The following is a 17,927-nucleotide window of genomic DNA, read 5'->3' on the forward strand; positions in this document are numbered from 1 at the left end:
AAGACATTAAAAGTGAAAAACTTCAGTGCTAAATTTATGTTTCACAGGCAATTCTTCACAGCTAAAATCTTTGCTAAATTACTTCATAATGATCCTTATGGAAGAATATCTATCATGCAGTTTTTCAATTATGTAATGAGAAAAGGTGAGTCTTTTTAACCTATTATAACAAGATCTGTAATAATACAGATTATATTACTAGATCCCATAAAGTAGAAGTGGGTTGGGGGTTGGGTCTGCATTCTATGTTTTAAACTGTATTGAGAACCGTATTCCTAGAAATGGGTATAAGTTGGGTGCATAGACCAAAATGAGTGATAATCAGTATTGCTTTGATATTCTGTCCATGTTTTTCTCTCTTAATCTAATATTATGTAATATTAAGTTTATCATCATAATAATCACATCATCATTATCTTGAGTTACTTCATTTATTATCACTGTTAACTCAATACTATTATTCATTCACTATGTTGTTATAGTAGCAAATTATAATGACTATTATTCACATTTTCACTATCATTTTTATTCTTTCTAATCCGATGGAATGTTGGAAAAAATATGGAAATAGTAATAATAACTGATGATGATGATAATGATAATAATGATGATGACAACAGAAGCCAGCAAAGGAAAGATCAAATTTGAAAATGTTTGGATATGTGTAGGGGCTGCAAAGGAAAAATTCCAGAAAAAAATGTGTCCCTCTGAGAGAGGCAGTTGGACAGCTGCTTAGAATAGTCCATTCTAAGCCTCCCCCTTCCTGTTCACGTGACTCAGAGCAGAGCATATGTAGCCTATCCTTTGCTTCCCGGTAACTTACATGCAAACACATTCAGATCCAGCACAAGGAGATGGCAGAAACCCACCAACAAACACAACCCAGCTGTGGTTTCTTTTTATCTTGCCAGAAAATGTTTGTGTGCCAGTGAGTTTCAAGCACCAAATAATTAAGTCTGCTTCTTTCAGCTGTTTCATGCTTTTTTCCCCCTACCCAATGGGCTAGGATTAGAATTATCAACCAATGGTTGACAGTTACCTCTGCAAATGTGCCAGAATCACAACAATGACATTGCACCAATCAGCTATGTCCGTGATGGGTGAAAAAATTCAGACATGAGATTTAAACACTAGGGCAGACAAAAAGGAACAAGAGCCACAAAACATTATTTTATTGCACAGAAAATGCCTCTTATGGCCCCTAGTAATGAAAGGGTTGGAAGCCCTGCATGCTTTTCTTATCCTATACATCTTCCAGGGAGGAGAGTAATACTTCATGTAGGACTAATTTTTTGTTCACATATTGAGTTAAATTATGGCTTGTTTAACTGTGGTTTGTTGTATAGATGTAAGCTAATTTGTGAACCCAGCCAGGGTATCCAAAGATCTTAAAAAAAATAAAATAAAGCATCTTGCTTTTGGCAGAGTCTTTTGAGTAAGTTGGATATCTTAAGGTATGGCAGGGTGGTCATCAATCCTGCCTAACAGTTAAGCAAGGCAGAGATCATAGTGGATCTCAGGAGATTTGTCGTTTGAAATATAAGAATGCCAGGTAACATACAGTATCTCTGCAGCTTTATATACATATGGTATTTGAAGTTGTAGAATTTGCTTTAAGATATTTTAGAATTTTTATTTGTAATTAATTTAAATAGGAAGTATTATCAGGTTGTCTGTGTTGGAATGCTTATGAATATCAATATATTTCTAATGTTCTTTCAATTTGTTACTATACCTTATTTTACTTGTCTGGAAATCCATTGGGTATTTTTTTAATCTGCTTCACAGTATGGCTGTACCAGACAAGAATAGGCCTAAGTTTATATGATGTGGCTGGACAAGGTTACCTCAGAGAATCAGTAAGTGAGGAATAATAATAATGTGATATGTTTATCTAGTGTAACTGAAATTATTTCTGTTGTCTTTATCTTCATTCAAAAAGAGCCAGCTCAAGGGAACATATTTAAATCAGCTGTTTATATATAATCAAAAAGATTTCAAGTAAGCCACCAAGAATGCTGTAAGGTTTGCGACAGAGTACAAATTTGATTAATAAATTAAACAAATCACATTTTACTATAATTGTTTATGGGGACAGTATTGTTCATGTAGCATTAATTAATTATGGACTGATGTCTGTAATAAGTAACCCCTCTGCATTCCAAGGAATCTTGACTGAGGAGTTAACTTAGTTTCTTTGAACTAAACAGGATAATACTGTGATACAGCTCCGGCAAACACAGTCCTGTACTGCCAGGTATTTTTGACAATTACACCTCTCCATGAATTGTGCATGCATCAGAGAACGGATACATAGCGTCTGTGCATTACATGACTTGCAGGGTCAGTAGAGGACCGTATAGAGTTGTTGCTATTCCTTTTTTGCATCCAAATAAAGAAAGCACCCAGAGGAAAAAAAATGTCCAATTTGTTCTCTCTATAAACTACAGGATAAATGTAAAAAGCTTCATATTCAATCATAATGACATCTGTGGTATAAATATACATTCTCTTGTTTAATTTTCTAGGATTTAGAAAATTATATATTGGAACTCATTCCCACGTTGCCACAGCTGGATGGTTTAGAAAAATCGTTTTACTCATTTTATGTATGCACTGCAGTCAGAAAATTCTTCTTCTTTTTAGATCCTCTCAGAACTGGTAGGTTTAAACTAACCCTCTTTTTTAATTTGAATCCAAACTATACAAATACATACCTGTTTTGAATATGTTAATATGTTATGCTTTGGTATGATCCGGTCTCCTTCTTTTCTTATATAGCCATCAAGCAATGATCAAAAGGTTTTGTTTTGGGTTAACAACAGTTCAGTTATTAATTTTAACTATAACTTAGTGAATAATACTAGTTTGAAACTATCTTGCTTTAGTAAATCATAATTACTAAAACTATGAAGACTTAACTTAGTTTCTCAAGATAAGGCATTATGCTATTTAGTAAAAATTGGAAACATAAGCTTCCAGTTTTTCTTGGATGTATTAATGATAGTGAGTTCCTGATGAGATGAAGGCTTGCCCATAAATCTGGAAAACCATGTCATTTGTAGAAAGAAAGACTTTGTACCAACATAGTTTTTGACTGAAGCTTTCAGTGAGGAAGGGGTTTCTTTTAGTTAATTTGTCATGTATGTTTTTGCTCTGACACATTTTGTAGCAATATAATAGCTAAATCTTCATTGTCAGTTGGCTTGTTTGATTTATGTGGAGCACAATGACCACCGTGCTGCTTTTTCCTATGTTGAAGCTATCATCTACTGACAGATGAAAAGTTAAAGGTATTTTCTTATTCACATTTTCCTATCACCTTTGAGATGGCAAATTAGAAGGCGATGATGATGCTTGTGGGAAATAGTTGCACTATTGTGGCTTCAGTACAGATATTTACAAGAACTTTGAGATGACACCCAACCCCCCCCCCCTTGATTTCACCATTCGCTACCACACCAGCAGTCGTTCCACTTAGGAATAAGCTCTGCGTGCAGAGCTTTATCTCTTACTGAAGTAAATTAAGAAGCACTTACTTGGATGGGAATTGACTGGTTTAGGTTACTCTGGCATAAACAGCATTTATAACTAACAATGGAATAAACTGTATATTCAAGACAGTTCCTTCACCTTTGATACCCGTCTGCAGTAGTCCTGACTCTGTGGATATTTGTAATACATGAGATTGTAGTTGTTATGTTAATCCTCCAGAATAGGTCTAGTTGGCAACTTTGTCCTGATTACAGCAGCAATTCTGACTTTTCCACAATGTAACCATGGGTGTTCCCCATTCTGTTCTCCTTGGGAAATAAGGAAGCTGCATCACAATTGGGTAGACATTTAATATTTTTCCTTCACAGAAATCTGTTGGTGAATGGAATTATTTCCCCCCTACTTACTGTATTACAGGAACACTAGAGAGTGCTTTGTCTGAAAGGCAGCAGACACATTTTGAAAAAATAAACAGCTAAATAAATTTCACCAATATTAGGGGATCTTAGCAATGAAAACAACATAATATATGAACGTGACATGAACATTTTTCTTTCTTGTTAAAAATAAATATTTTTTGGTAAAAGTAATACATAGAATTATCCTCCTGTTACCTTTTTAATCAATTGTTTAATCCATTAATTGTGTTAATGTTTTTATTTATTTATAAAATTAATTTTAAAAGATCTCTGATTTTCCCTAACGTGGGCTGATGGAAGGTCAAAATTTAGGTTGGCTTCTTTTGAACTTCTTTCAGCATAACCTGGGTGTTATCTTGCTTAAACCTAAGAATATCACAATCATTAACTAGTGAAAGAAGCATTATTTTTTCTTTTCCAGGGAAGATAAAAATACAGGATATTTTAGCCTGCAGCTTCCTAGATGACTTACTAGAGGTAGATATTTTTAAGATACACTTTTGACTTTTGAGTTTGTTCTTTACATTTGTTGATAGCTAACTTAATATTTCCTTATCCATTCAGTTGCGTGATGAAGAACTTTCTAAAGAAAGTCAAGAAACAAATTGGTTTTCTGCTCCTTCTGCTTTGAGGGTTTATGGTATGTTGCATGGGTAAATAGTTTTGGACTGAATTTTCTGCAGGATTTTTGTTGTTAATTGATCTATGATTTCCCTTTACATGGCACAAAGAGGGGGCACATAAATTACTAAGTTTACATCAGAATTAATGGAAGTTATAGTAGCAGAGCCTAGAAGGTGAGGTAAGATGGGCGGTTTCATCCATTTCAGAAGTCCTGGTTTTTTACAGACTTTTGTGCCTTGCTCAGTATTCTGTTACCACCATTAATCGCCTGGGATGATTCCTATCCCGGGATCTTCTCTCTTAGTTCCAACATGTAGGAAAGATAAGTTTCTCAGAGCCTATGGCCTTACCCACCAATATATAAAGGAGTGGTGGTGGTGGTGGTGGTGGTGATGATGATGATGGTGATAATGCAAAAAGAAGAAAAAATCTTATAGGTTTGAAGCACTTACAATGGTGAAACAGACCTCCCTCCTTTGAGCAGTTAGATTAGTAGCCCAAGATATATTTTAAAATCAACTTTATTAAAAATAAGGAAAATGTAAAGTTCCTTTTTTGTCTTTAGAGTCATATGCAAAAAACAATTAATGGGGAGTGAAATAAAAATATAAATTGCTGCTAAAATCACAAACAGCATCTTATAGAAAATTTCTTCCAGACAAATTCAGTAAATTATACAAGATGCTGGGCAGATGACAAAATGGGGACATGGTGCAACTTGAAACAGCAATACACAAGGACAAAGCTTGTATAGAGACAATACATCAGAGACCATAAATATCAGATTTAAAACATACAGTGGGACAAAAAAGTATTTAGTCAGCCACCAATTGTGCAAGTTCTCCCACTTAAAAGGATGAGAGAGGCCTGTAATTTTCATCATAGGTATACCTCAACTATGAGAGACAAAATGAGAAAAAAAATCCAGAAAATCACATTGTCTGATTTTTAAAGAATTTATTTGCAAATCATGGTGGAAAATAAGTATTTGGCCACCTACAAACAAGCAAGATGTTTGGCTCTCACAGACCTGTAACTACTTCTTTAAGAGGCTCCTCTGTCCTCCACTCGTTACCTGTAGTAATGGCACCTGTTTGACCTTGTTATCAGTATAAAAGACACCTGTCCACAATCTCAAACAGTCACACTCCAAACTCCACTGTGGCCAAGATCAAAGAGCTGTCGAAGGACACCAGAAACAAAATTGTAGACCTGCACCAGGCTGGGAAGACTGAATCTGCAATAGGCAAGCAGCTTGGTGTGAAGAAATCAACTGTGGGAGCAATAATTAGAAAATGGAAGACATATAAGACCACTGATAATCTCCCTCGATCTGGGGCTCCATGCAAGATCTCACCCCGTGGGGTCAAAATGATCACAAGAACGGTGAGCAAAAATCCCAAAACCACACGGGGGGACCTAGTGAATGACCTGCAGAGAGCTGGGACCAAAGTAACAAAGGCTACCATCAGTAACACACTATGCTGCCAGGGACTCAAATCCTGCAGTGCCAGACGTGTCCCCCTGCTTAAGCCAGTACATGTCCGGGCCCATCTGAAGTTTGCTAGAGAGCATTTGGATGATCCAGAAGAGGATTGGGAGAATGTCATATGGTCAGATGAAACCAAAGTAGAACGTTTTGGTCTAAACTCAACTCATCGTGTTTGGAGGAGAGAGAATGCTGAGTTGCATCCAAAGAACACCATACCTACTGTGAAGCATGGGGGTGGAAACATCATGCTTTGGGGCTGTTTTTCTGCAAAGGGACCAGGACGACTGATCCGTGTAAAGGAAAGAATGAATGGGGCCATGTATCGTGAGATTTTGAGTGAACACCTCCTTCCATCAGCAAGGGCATTGAAGATGAAACGTGGCTGGGTCTTTCAGCATGACAATGATCCCAAACACACCGCCCGGGCAACGAAGGAGTGGCTTCGTAAGAAGCATTTCAAGGTCCTGGAGTGGCCTAGCCAGTCTCCAGATCTCAACCCCATGGAAAACCTTTGGAGGGAGTTGAAAGTCCGTGTTGCCCAGCGACAGCCCCAAAACATCACTGCTCTAGAGGAGATCTGCATGGAGGAATGGGCCAAAATACCAGCATCAGTGTGTGAAAACCTTGTGAAGATTTACAGAAAACGTTTGACCTCTGTCATTGCCAACAAAGGATATATAACAAAGTATTGAGATGAACTTTTGATATTGACCAAATACTTATTTTCCACCATGATTTGCAAATAAATTCTTTAAAAATCAGACAATGTGATTTTCTGGATTTTCCCCCCCATTTTGTCTCTCATAGTTGAGGTATACCTATGATGAAAATTACAGGCCTCTCTCGTCTTTTTAAGTGGGAGAACTTGCACAATTGGTGACTGACTAAATACTTTTTTGCCCCAGTGTACATAATGCCAGCCTACATGCTAAAGGTAATTCCTGAGAAATGTATTCCATGTCTGAAATCAGCTGTCATTCTGTGAATGCTGGATGGCCTTACAACACTCCCTCTTTTAAAAGAAAACTATAGGATCAAACTTGATTTGAAACCACCCTAGGAATACTTGTGAAATATATAATTGTGCTAACACTTGACACATATTGTCATAGTGAGACAAACCTTATCCCTCTGTTATTGAATCCACAATCTCCTGCAGTTCCCTGTGGTCCACTGTCTTCCTCAAATGGATATCTGGACCAATATCTGCCACCACTACTTCATCATATTGGCCTATTCTCCTTCATCTCTATTGTGTGAATAGTCAGCTAAGTCCATCCATGCTGTACGTTCTGCATACTTTTAGTGTAACAACCAAGACTTCCTCCTTTTGTTGGGTGTCAAGTTAGAAGTCTTTGGTTCTCCTCCACCCCCATGGCAAATGTATATCTTCTGGAACTTCCATACTTCAGTCAGATTTCCAGTCATGTAAAATACCAAGGAGTCCCTGGAGTGCAGGACTTAAGGTGTTCACATGATAATGTCTTGGTCATAATCAACTTTACAATAGGGGTAGTACCAGCCAACCTTTGCTGCTCTCGAAAAAGCCAAGCAGGGTACTTTGATGGGAGACCAGCAGGAAATCCCAAGCTACAAGTTAGACTGAGAATTTGAAAAAACATACCAGAAGAAGGCAGTGGCAAACCAAGAATGGAACCAAGCTTGAGTCATGGGAGTTTTTACCTATCAAACTTCTCTCTCAGTAATTTGGCCTGGAAACAGTTAATCCAGAGCAAAAGGCTCCTGGAGTTCTGGTTAGTAATATTTATTAGAAGGAAGAGTAAAGTTACAGCAGAAAAAACCAGAACATACTTTACTTTCAAATAAGAGATAAATAGATGCAGGTGATATATAGAATGCAATATCACTCTCGTCCATTTTTTCATGCTTTTTGGTAGAAAGGGGAGAGATTCATAAAGGTGGTACAGATTACACCTGTTAACTGTTTGGGTAACTGCTGCTACTCTTCTTATCAGTGTGAGACATTCACATTAACTTTATCTAATATTTACTGCTTTAATGGCTGTTTAGCTACTTTTAGGGGGGAGAGGTAATGTTTTTGTACCCTGCCCAGAGTCAGGTAATACTGTATGGCAGTATAAAAATTACTGTTAATAAATAATAAACTCTTAATCTTCAGTCAGTGTTTATGTTAACTCTTAACTCCCAACAGCTTACAAATTATAAATATAAAAATCAGTATCACCATCATTGTTAAACCATTACTCAGCTCAAAGAAGTACAAAAAGGCAAAACCTCAAAGCGCTGAAACCAAATGCTTGTTTTAAAATGTCTTCATTTGGTATTGTCTGTGTATGTTACTGGGCATGCTTGGTCTTCATGAATATTTTATTCCCCCAATGTTAAGAATTTTTTTAAGCTTTTGTAATCTAATAAGCTTTGGGGTTGTTCACACAACCTACTGATAACTCCCCTTTGGGTGCTGTTGGTGCTATTTTGCAGAAGTACAAACAAAAAATCTTAATGGGAAGAATACTTGAATAGCTTAATCAGGGCTGAGCATGCTCCGTGAGTACAAATAATCAGTCTGTAGAGGGGATTAAAAGGTGGTACTGTAGTATGAGGAATGTGTCAGAGTCTGCACACTCATTCCCAAAGTTCAGTAAATCCTCTGGAGACCAAACAGTTCCATTAAAGATTTTCTTTATTGGGAGAAATGCACAGCAACTATAGTTTGTTGAGTCTAATTCTACAAAGCAAAACCCTTCCTTTTTAAGCCCAAACTCCCCCCCTTGTTCTTCTCTTTTCCCGCTTGAAATTCTTCGCGCCTTGCTCCGGTTCTCACAGCGCTTGGCCTTGGAGATGCCTGTGTAAAGATAACAGCACCTGGCATTCTCTCCCCCCACTTCCTTCTAACTTCAATGGTAGGTCAAGCAAGCGGTTTGCAATAAGCATTTTACTATTAACCATAATATGGTTACTATTAAACATAATATATATGTTATGGTATATATGTTTATACCATGAAACTCAGAATAAATGCAGATTGCTTGTTACACATCTTTCCTCATTATTTTTTAACTGTAAAATGGCACAGAAGATACATTTCTCTCTTTTTTCATGTATATCTCCCCCTTTTCCCCATCCTTTGCAGGCCAATATTTAAACCTTGACAAAGATCACAATGGGATGCTTAGCAAAGAGGAATTATCTCGATATGGAACAGGGACACTAACCAACATCTTTTTGGACCGGGTCTTCCAGGAGTGTCTGACCTATGATGGAGAAATGGTATTCCACTCATACATAGTAGTAGTATACTGTGTTTCATGAAACAATGTTTTCTTTTTTAATTGATCTCCAGTAGTTTCTAAAGGCTGTAACATAAAATGCATATTAACTAAATAGAATGAAGGAAACATTCACATTTCACTGGCAGCTGAAACCCACACATGGTATTTTTCATAACTGACTTTGCATTCTTAATGAGAAGAAGAAACCTCATTGTGAAGGGAGGACAGTAGGTTCTTCATTATTTCCCTTTTTCTGCCAAAAGCAGGAACACTGAACAATTTATAATCTGAAATTAACTGACATGAATGCACAAGCATAATATATCTAATGTGGATTATAGAATTTCCTTTTAATATAGGCCATATTTTTAATTTTCTAGATGGAGTTTTGGACTTTGATTCTTATCAACCCCAAGAGCATGGCTTGTAGAAAATGATTATGACATCTGTAGTCCAAAACATGGGATATCTACATGCTTTTTAGGACTTGTTAAAATGTATTCACTTTCTGGTAGAGAATTTATACTGGCTTATACACAACTAGAATCTGGTAGAAAGCAAATTCTGTACATTATTTATAATGTAGAACCATTGCCATTAACAGTAATGATTCTTAAATGCTGAAAAAACATTTATAGCGAATGTCTTAAACAATATTTTAAAATTGCCCTAACCTAGTAACTGTTCAGCTCTCATCAGTGGAATGACAAGTAGCAATAGATTAATCTACTGTGTACACATTTGTTTGTTTAATTTGAATTCTGAGCGACTCTCTTGTAGCTTTGATAAAAATCTATGTTGCTTAGCCAGTAAAACAGCATTTTCTGTTCACTTTTTTTCCTTCAGCAGCCATTTCTATTTCATGCTGACTTTCACTAAAAACTAACTGCTCTCCTACAAGGAAATAGTCACCAATTATGGTTTGCTTGCAAAATCAATTTAAAAAGAGGACTATAATAAACATGATTGCATCTGCTTTTAGGACTATAAGACGTACTTGGACTTTGTACTTGCATTAGAAAACAGAAAGGAACCTGCAGCTTTGCAGTATATTTTCAAATTGCTTGATATAGAGAACAAAGGATACCTGAATGTCTTTTCCCTTAATTATTTCTTTAGGGTAAGTCCCTTTTTGTAAAGGTAGGTCATTCTTTTGTACATGTGTTGTTATAACCATTGTGCCTTTGCTTAGAAACCAGCTGGTGATTGCTTTAAAGTACCTCTATTTATTATAAGGTTTTTGTCAACTTTTTGAAAGTACAAACATTTAAAATTTTACATTAAAAAAAAAAAGAATTCAGAATAATTTTCAGAGCATCTTACATAATGGCACCATATTGCTGTGATTGTAGTTAAATATGATTTTTTCTAAAGAATCAGTAAACTCAGCTTCTTTTTTTGAGGAAAGAGTTGCTAATAACCTCTAATGGTCAACAGCGTGTTTTTTAGCTACTGCTAGTGATAGATAGCAATTTAAGCTTTTCTAATTAAATGATAACTTTTAGTATGAATTTTAAAATGCCCTTTCTAAATTTTTTTTTTTTTTTTTACTGACTGGGAAGTAATTCAGATTAACAAAAATTACAGAATGATTACTAATCCCAGCAAATAAGTACTTCCCAACTACACTGATTAATGAATCAACAGTTTCACAGAGATCTATCAGTGCAAATATTAAGACTGGAAATACCATCTTAGCCTTCACAAGATCAATATAAATGTTAGTTAACTTAATATCTTCTTTTTTCTATTTTTAGCAAATGGAATATTCCTTATTAATAAGCAATCCTTTTGGAAATTGTGATAATAAGGAGTGGTTTCACAGTCAAAATCACATTAAGACATTAAGACATTTTATTAAGATTCAAGTAATTAAGCAACCTGAAGTATTATTTGTAAAAACCTATCCCCCACCCCCCACCCCAGCATGCCACTTAATATTGTTGCTCTCCAATTTGGTAGCTACTAAACAAAAATATTAGATGGTGAATGATCTAGGAATAGGCTAATTCAGTCAAAGGTTTTCACAGTCACTTCCCCCAAACTCTGGAACCTTTTCAAAGCCTTTACAATAAATGCTCTGCAGGTTTAAACTACATCAGGAACTGTGGTTTTTTAGCTGCATGAAGCAGATTAATTCCTCTGTAATAGACAACAGTTTGGCCCTTCATCTTCCAATTATTTTTTTCTTCCAGCATTCACATAATAGTCTCAAAGTTTGAGGTTAAAGCTTATTTTAACAATGAGGCATGGTGCTCTAAGTTTTATTATTTTTTTAATGGGCTAAGAGTTGGGAATTATTGCAAATAGAATGAGCAGATGGTCAGTCCTTTTTTCCTTGGTAAAATTTATCACGTTTTGTAGTGCAAGACCTGAATGTAACCCATGCTATTCCTGAAAGGAGTTGGATAGGGCTTAACACAGACCCACAGCTCTCCAAATAATTCATGTTGGCCAGAATCAAATATCATTTAGTATTATATACTGTGAATATTTAAAATTCCAAGTTCAGTCTGCTGCATCTCCAGTTAAATCTCTTGGGAGTGGGCCATGATCTAAGTCCCTGGAATGTAACTAACAGATAGATAGTATTTAACTTTACTGGGTAGAATGTAGTAAAATACAGTGTCCAATTTTCATGTCAGTTTTACTTGTGCAAATGATCCTGCAAAATGATTATTTGCCACATGTATAACTTTGCATCTTTGCAAAATTACATAACTGTTGCAATTTTAGTTTAGCTTATTTCATTATGTACATAATAGATTCACCTTGAAAAAACCTCATTTTTAAAATTTTATGCATCTCTTTAATCTCTGTCCTTGTAGGCTATTCAAGAACAAATGAAAATCCATGGACAAGATCCAGTTTCTTTTCAAGATGTCAAGGTTAGAATTTTGATCAAAACATATTTGTGTGCAATATCTAATGAACTTACTTTTTGAAATATATGTCTGATAGTCCTTTTCTGTTTTAATTCTGTTTTTATAGTTTTTAATGTTTTTAATAATTATATATAAGGGTTTTATGTAATGATTGTTTATATATTTATTGTTTTATGGATTGTTGTGCACTGCCCAAAGTCACTTTTTGTGAGATGGGCAGCTATATAAATTTGATTAATAAATAAAAAGTAAAAATATGTATACACATACACATGCATACACATATCTTATGGTTGCATAAAGTTGATTTTATTCCACAAGAAGTGGTTTTCTCGGTGGTATTGCATTCTGGCTATATTTGTCTAAATTACAATAACTTTTTAAAAACAGTATATACTATACTATCTAGGATATAAGGTAGGTATTATTAGGGAGAGGGTTCTTATGCATGTGCAATCTTTAAGGCACCCTTTTGCTCTTCTTTTTTTAATCCATTCATTCTTGTCCAATTCTCAGAGACTGCCTGGACAACTCCCTGCAGTTTTCTTGGCAAGGTTTTTCAGAGGGGTTTGTCACTGCCTCCTTCCTGGGGCTGAGAGAGGGTGACTGGCCCAGCTGGCTTTGTGCCTAGGCTGGACTAGAACTTACGGCTTCCCAGTTTCTAGCCTGATGCCTTAACCACTACACCAAACTGGCTCTAAGAAAAAGAATTACCTCACTTCAAAAAAAAAAAAATTAAAATCATAAAAGGCAAGTTGTTCAGGACATAAAAGGGATACTAGCAGCCTTCATGTACCATCTGGGCCGCACTTTTTGCACCCCTGCATAAAAGAATAAAACATTTGCAATGAGCAGCTCACTACATAGCTCTGGTAGCCTGTTACGAATGTGCAGGCTGTAGATCCTGACGTTCACAGCTGGCCAGCCTACACACCAGAAAGGCTAAGACAGAATCCATATCCATGAGTGAGGCGTGGTTTTTGGTCAGATTATCCCAGCTTCTCCCTTTGCTGGAGATAGAGATTTTGGAATCTTTTAAAATCCAAGGGCAGAAGCCAAGTATGGATCTGCAGCAGAAGTCTGTGGACTGAGGCTAGACAAGAATTAGGGTTTACCATCTGAGCAACCTCTGAATACAGTGAAATTCCAGGTAAATGAAATAGAGGAACTTTTGCTTTGAAAATTGCCAGTATAATCTGGAATTTTCCAAAGCAAATTTGCAGTACAGTTTTAATTTTTTTCTGTGTGTTGCTAACTCATCTTATTATATTGTGTTTTACTTTACTTAGTTATTTTAATTTTTTACTTCATATATATTCCATCACAGTAAAAAATGACTCTTGACAGTTTACAAGATTTTTCTAAATCTTCTAAAACAGAACTATAACATCCATGGCACATAAATTTGGGACTTGTGTTTAATCTCTGCCTGTCGTATTCATATTTTAGACTGTGCATTAAAAAATAATACTGTAATTTGTAGTACAATTTTTTTGTGATGGCACAGCTGGTTGCCAGGACATAAATTAAAAGACTATATATTTGTTATAGGTCTGAGTTAAGCAAGCTCAGGCTGTATCACAGCTAGCTGAAGTAAAGCAGTCTTTGAAAAAGTCCTTCCCTGGTAGCTTTGAAGAAGGGTTGTACCGATGGTCCAATAGGCAAGGGACAGATCAAGACAAGTAACTAGTTCAAAACACAGCAGACAAGCTATTCACAGGCAAGAGCTAAGTTTTATTTATTTGTTTATAGTAATGTTATTAAAAGTTACAATTAAGAAGATGAAAACTAATACAAACAAAAAAAAGAAAAAGTGCAAAAAAGAAAAAAAATAGAAATAAAAATAGAAAATAAATATATAAAGAAATGACTTCCCCCTTCATTGTAACAAGTATAAACAATTTTAGTAACATCTCACCTTCTCTTAAAATGCAACAAATGATCTCTTCTTCCCATATCCCATCTCTTATTAATAAACAAATCCTTAACGCCTCATCATTTCAGTCCTGATCAGCAAAAGCCATTAAGGGTTACCAGAGATAACAACATATCTATTTTAACCTTGATCAAATAAGCCTTTATATTCCTTCCTTTTACTTTTAACAATCTTGATCTTTAGTCCCTTCAAATAATGTCTTACAATTTGATTTCTTTTCATTTTTTCATTGTCCTTTCTTTTTCAATATCATTCCTATAGCCTGTCATTTTTAAATCCACTTTCAGAGCAGTCTCAATCTTATCCAGTAAAATTTGTTCCTCTTTCATAACATCTTTGAAACACAGTCTATCTATAGAGGCAGACACTCTTAAAATTAACTTCTGGGTCCATTGTTCAAAAATATCCTTCAGTATGTCCAATGTTAAAATATTTTGCTTCATTTTGTATTAGTAACTCAAATTTAAGTATTCTTTAATTGTAATCTTTAATTCTTTCTGATTCCCTCTAGTGTCCAACCTTCAAAGTCTCATCCTATCATGTTTTTCAAGAGAATTCAAAACAAAAACATTTTCCCATGGGAAGGATTCTTATAATTAATTCCAAAATCAAAGTTCCAATCATCCTTTTGCTGTTTATTCCAAAATAATTTTTTAAAAATCCTAAACTTGTATTTAAAACTTCTTTTGTTAAATATTGAAGGAAACTTACCCAGTGCTATAAAACGTATCAATCAAAAGGTTCCTAATAGCTTAAAAGCAGTTAAGAAGCAATCTCCGAAAGTGATTAGAAAAAGAAGTATGCAAATCCAGTGTCCTTTGGTAAACCCCGACCTCAGTTGTGAGCAAGATGGCTATTCCCTCATCTCCCAGAGCTCTAAACCTGCCGGAGACCTCTGTCTTGTGGTCTCCTCACGAGGAGTGTTGTGTTGAGCACTTGTGGGCAATTTCAAGTCCTCTCCTTGTCCAGAGAGGAATTACGAAGAACCAGTCCACTTCATTCCACCACTGTCGTCGGCTCCGCTCCAGTTCGCCATTTTTTCCTTGGAAGTCCCGCAAGAGCTAAGTTTTAGAGAAGTTGTTTTCAGCACTGTTCAGAGGGAGTGAGCACAATAAGTAAGCCATACTGAGCCTCTACCTACTGCATAGTTGAGACTCATCAAACAGTAGCTGTAGTCTGTTCTTTAGCACTCACGTGCCTTTTGGCTAGCCTCTTAGATCTGTGAAGTTCAGTTCTCTGATGCTGCACTTCTGCCTAAACTTCTGAGTCTGACGGTTGTCAATGGGTGCAGGCAAGGGGTCCATTGAACTGGGTGTGTCAAAGTCAGTGTGGAGTCACTGGCTCCAGTACTCCAGTAATAAAGCTACTACACTTGACATTCCTGGCTTCACTTCTTCCACTTCCTCCTTATCTGAAGACACTTTCTCTAGCAGGGCCACAACAATAATTGAAACTTTTCATAGAAACCTTTTAAAGTACCTGATCAGTGTTGCTATGTTTATAACCAACCAGTGCCATCTTGTGGTCTGCCTGGGGCATTGCATTTTCTTTTGTATATTTTTTTCAAGGTAGCCACTGCTTTATAATGATCTGGAAAGTTGATGGAAACTATCCTCTTCATGTTTGATTGTTGCACTTTAATATTCAAAAATGGGATTTTATATTATTTCTCTTTAAATAAAGTTTAATAATGAGGTTGGTCTTTCTCCAAAGGAGAGAAGATTGAAACATCTGGTCACACACCCCTATGCTACTTCATAGCCAGGTTGTTGCACTATTGAAATAATAATGGAAATATAATTATATTGTTATTGTTGCAGTTATTGTTATGCATTTTAATCTTGTAATTACCAAAAAGGCAGCACAGGGTGTAAGATTCCTATCTCTCATACACAGGAGCTAGAGGGAGGGTGCCAGATAAGATGTCAATAGAAGAGAATATCTGTAGCTCAGGGTTGAACTGTGGAGTCTTTGGTGCTCTCTGAGCTTGGCTGTTTGCTTGCAAATGTTTCATTACTCAACTAGGTAACATCATCAATGAAACATCTGCAAGCAACCAAGCTCAGAGAGCACCAAGGACTCCATAGAGATAAGGTATCCTCTGGAAGATAAATGGTGGCAGTAGAAATGACCAAACTGCTACTCCAAAGCTGGAGGGCAAGGCCAAGCGGGCTGTCAGCTCTTCTAGGTAGACCAGAGCAGATAATCAACTCCACAGGAAGGCTAAAATTACTTTTATTGAGATTGGCTATAGCAGAATCTTGCAAGTCTGATTGTATTGTACCTCTTGCCCCTTCTTATATTTTTAATGAATCAGGGAGACATCTGCCCAAGCAGCTTCCAAATGTTATGTTGTTGCTCTGCACTTAAAAAATGCTTCAGCCCCTTGTCATCTTGGCAACAGAGCTCACACATCTCTATCCAGATCATCTTACTTACTGCATATTAGTACACATTGTATTCGTGCTATGTGGTCTTATACTGTTCATAAGAACAAAAAGGTATAAGGAGACATTTAATTAAACAACTTAATTGTTTTGTAAGGGTGTATAAGCTTATACCATGACATTCTTCAAGGAAATTGTTAATATTTTGTTTTTGTTTTTCTAGGATGAAATCTTTGATATGGTAAAACCTAAGGATCCTTACAAGATTTCACTTCAAGATTTAATCAATAGTAGTCAAGGAGATACAGTCACCAGTATTTTAATTGATCTTAACGGCTTCTGGACTTATGAGAACAGAGAAGTTCTTGTAGCCAGTGATAATGACAGTACAACAGATCTTGTTGATACATGATTTAACAGGAATAGACTGTATTATTGGAGATATGCCCAACTGATACAGTGACTATTTGAGGCTGAAAAGCAAATTCATTACACATATCACTGAAGTTTCCATATAACTCCAGAAGGACATCTTTAAAAAAAAAAAAGTGAAATGAATCTCATTTGAGTTTTTAAAAAACACTTACTGAAAACCTGTTATTAAATGTTTAAAGAGTTGTTGGTAATTATTTAAATCATTTCTGAACCTATAGTAGCAAGCCATACTGCATTTTAGACAAGTTATATCTTTTGGGAATTTTCTTGAATATTCCAGTTTTGTACTGTTGAATTGCCATTGCTAAGACAAAGCCTAAAATATTTTTCCTTTCTCTCTGTGTGTAATTACGAATGTGCAATTTAATTCTAAAAATTAACAAGTAAATAGTACCTATCAGATGGACCATATTTAAACACAGTCAAACAGCACTCTCATTTCCACAAAAGACTAGTAAGCACCTATGAGTATAAATTTTCCCCAACCAGTTGTCTTCCAGAAGTGTTGAACAACTGTAGCAATATGGCCCTGTTATCTGGATCAGATCCCAGGTTAAAGAACGGTGGTATAAAATACTATAATACTTTAATTCCATAAATGCAAAGCATGGTGAGTTAAAATGCTTGGTTAATGATGCGTACTTCATTTTGCCTATATCGGATGCAGTTTTTTAAACCAGGTCTTAAGCTTATTATGTATCTTAACCTAGTCCTGAGTAAAATTTTGGTTTTCCTAAGCTTCAAGGGTGGGTGATACAATAAATTTAAGACTGGGTAAAACGTTGTTGTGAAATGTAAAATGATGGTGCATACGTTAGCTAGGGGATTAGGCACAGCATGTTTTATAAACACACTGGAAGCCTTGAGTGTTCCAATATGTAATGGCAATAAATGGAATATGTTTTTTAAAAAGACACTGTCTTGTTAATTGCATGCAGTTGGTTAAATCCTGCTATATTCAATGCAGATTAGATCTTGTAAATACAGGATCAGTTCATAG

General features: G+C 35.8%; 1 protein-coding gene across 1 annotated transcript in view; it reads left to right on the forward strand.

The window, feature by feature from the left end:
- The window catches only part of PPP2R3C (protein phosphatase 2 regulatory subunit B''gamma), a 33,805-nt gene extending 15,962 nt beyond the window's left edge, over positions 1–17,843 (forward strand). Inside the window, exons 5-13 of the mRNA XM_007436796.3 lie at positions 48–145; positions 1,789–1,859; positions 2,529–2,661; positions 4,336–4,391; positions 4,479–4,554; positions 9,146–9,282; positions 10,267–10,404; positions 12,113–12,172; positions 16,716–17,843. Of these exons, the coding sequence (XP_007436858.1) occupies positions 48–145; positions 1,789–1,859; positions 2,529–2,661; positions 4,336–4,391; positions 4,479–4,554; positions 9,146–9,282; positions 10,267–10,404; positions 12,113–12,172; positions 16,716–16,904 (958 nt within the window). The 3' untranslated portion in view covers positions 16,905–17,843. The remainder of the gene's footprint in view (positions 1–47; positions 146–1,788; positions 1,860–2,528; positions 2,662–4,335; positions 4,392–4,478; positions 4,555–9,145; positions 9,283–10,266; positions 10,405–12,112; positions 12,173–16,715) is intronic.
- Positions 17,844–17,927: the final 84 nt, after the last annotated feature.

Source organism: Python bivittatus, unplaced genomic scaffold, assembly GCF_059951505.1.
Source record: "Python bivittatus isolate LINGU-HERP-01145 unplaced genomic scaffold, Pbiv_v1 ctg000480_np1212, whole genome shotgun sequence".
Taxonomy (NCBI): Eukaryota; Metazoa; Chordata; class Lepidosauria; order Squamata; family Pythonidae; genus Python; species Python bivittatus.